Genomic DNA, 1,429 nt, shown 5'->3' with positions numbered 1-1,429 from the left:
GGAGATGGTTGTTGGAGCAGGCTGGGCGTGCGGGGGGCTCTGCTTTGGGCTCCTCCGAAAGAAGCACAAAGTGCTGCTCCATTTTTTTTAGGGGCGTTAATAATGTTATTTTTTTAGGGCCCTGTAGCGCTATTATTTTTAAGGCCGTGTTTTTGCGCTTAGAGGATGCACATAGAAGCTTTTCCTTTTTTTTTTTTTTCCTTCTTAGTTGCAGAGGTATTTAAAAAAGAAAGAAAAGGCTGTAAAAGCCGGTAACCGAATTGCCCCCAGCTTCAACGAGCACAAACCTAATGCGCACCTTCAAAGGCACTAGCAAAAGTTAAGAGAGGGAACAAAAAAATAATCCACAAATTGAAGGCACAGTTGAAGGAATAGTAAAGGAAAAAAAGTTGTCCTGAATTGGCTGGGGAACACTTGAAATTTCTTCTGGGCTGCAGAGCTGCTAGGTGTGGTGTCCTTCCCCCTGGCATCCATGCCCCGAGCTGGAGCAGATTGCTCGAATACATTGTTCCTGGAAAAACGCACCGCAGAGCCCCAAAACTCGCTTAATAAGAACTTCCAGAAGGATAAAAGTACCCCCCAAACCTCGGCTTACATCCTCCCTGCCTCCCCAGCTTGCATAAAGCTCCCGCTTACCAAAAAGGCTTGTTGCTGGGCTGATCTTACTAATTTTCTTATGTTCTTGCAGGGGCAGAGTAGCTGTTAGGAGGAGGAGGAAATCACGCACTTTCTCCCTGGCCAGACCCGGGGCAGTGAGGGGATCTTCCTTTGGAAAGTTGCAGGAATTGTGCGTGTTCCTGCCTGGATAATTTAGTGTAGTTAGTCAAATCAATAAAACCAAAGCAGAACAGAGCTGGGAGAAGGCTTTATGGGTTTGCCTTGCTGGACTGTTTCAGCTGCTTTCTTACAGTACTTTTTCTTATTATTTTTAATTCTGAGCTGCCAAACACGCCGTATTTATCAGTGATGTTTGGCTTTGCATTTCCTCCATCCATCCTACCATTGCACAGTTGTTTTGCTGCCTCTTTTTTTTTTTTTAATTAAGTTTTGGGAAGATGCAAAGTGCCAGTATTATTTGTAAGTGGGCCTCTACAGCATATGTACGTGATTTGTGTATACCCAAATGTCTGCACCCTTCTGGGTGTGCTGATAAGGGGACTCTGTGGTTCTGCAAGGGTACATACCTTTGAGAGACTTCATCAGATATATAAATCTTTTTAACATGTTGTGGGTGGTGGGGTAAGTAGTGTGAATGTTTGCCAGATGTTCACATCATCTTCGCGTGTAATTTCGGTTGGTAAACAGAAATCCCGTAACCGGCGCCTGATAGCAACAGCCCTTTATACAACTAGACCCTTGGCAAAATGATCGTATGGCTTAAGAGAAAATATAAAATCATGCTGTTTCTTTGCCTCAGCCGATTAAAATC

At 44.1% G+C, this 1,429-nt stretch overlaps 1 protein-coding gene across 1 annotated transcript in view; it reads left to right on the top strand.

The window, feature by feature from the left end:
* Positions 1 to 1,429, top strand: part of PBX1 (pre-B-cell leukemia homeobox 1) — a 134,752-nt gene that overhangs the window by 3,069 nt on the left and 130,254 nt on the right. Inside the window, exon 2 of the mRNA XM_009320718.1 lies at positions 689 to 787. Within this exon, the coding sequence (XP_009318993.1) occupies positions 689 to 787 (99 nt within the window). The remainder of the gene's footprint in view (positions 1 to 688; positions 788 to 1,429) is intronic.

Source organism: Pygoscelis adeliae, unplaced genomic scaffold, assembly GCF_000699105.1.
Source record: "Pygoscelis adeliae isolate BGI_AS28 unplaced genomic scaffold, ASM69910v1 Scaffold402, whole genome shotgun sequence".
Classification (NCBI taxonomy): Eukaryota; Metazoa; Chordata; class Aves; order Sphenisciformes; family Spheniscidae; genus Pygoscelis; species Pygoscelis adeliae.
The sequence above is the reverse complement of the archived record's forward strand: the minus strand, read 5'-3'. Positions and strand labels throughout refer to the sequence as shown.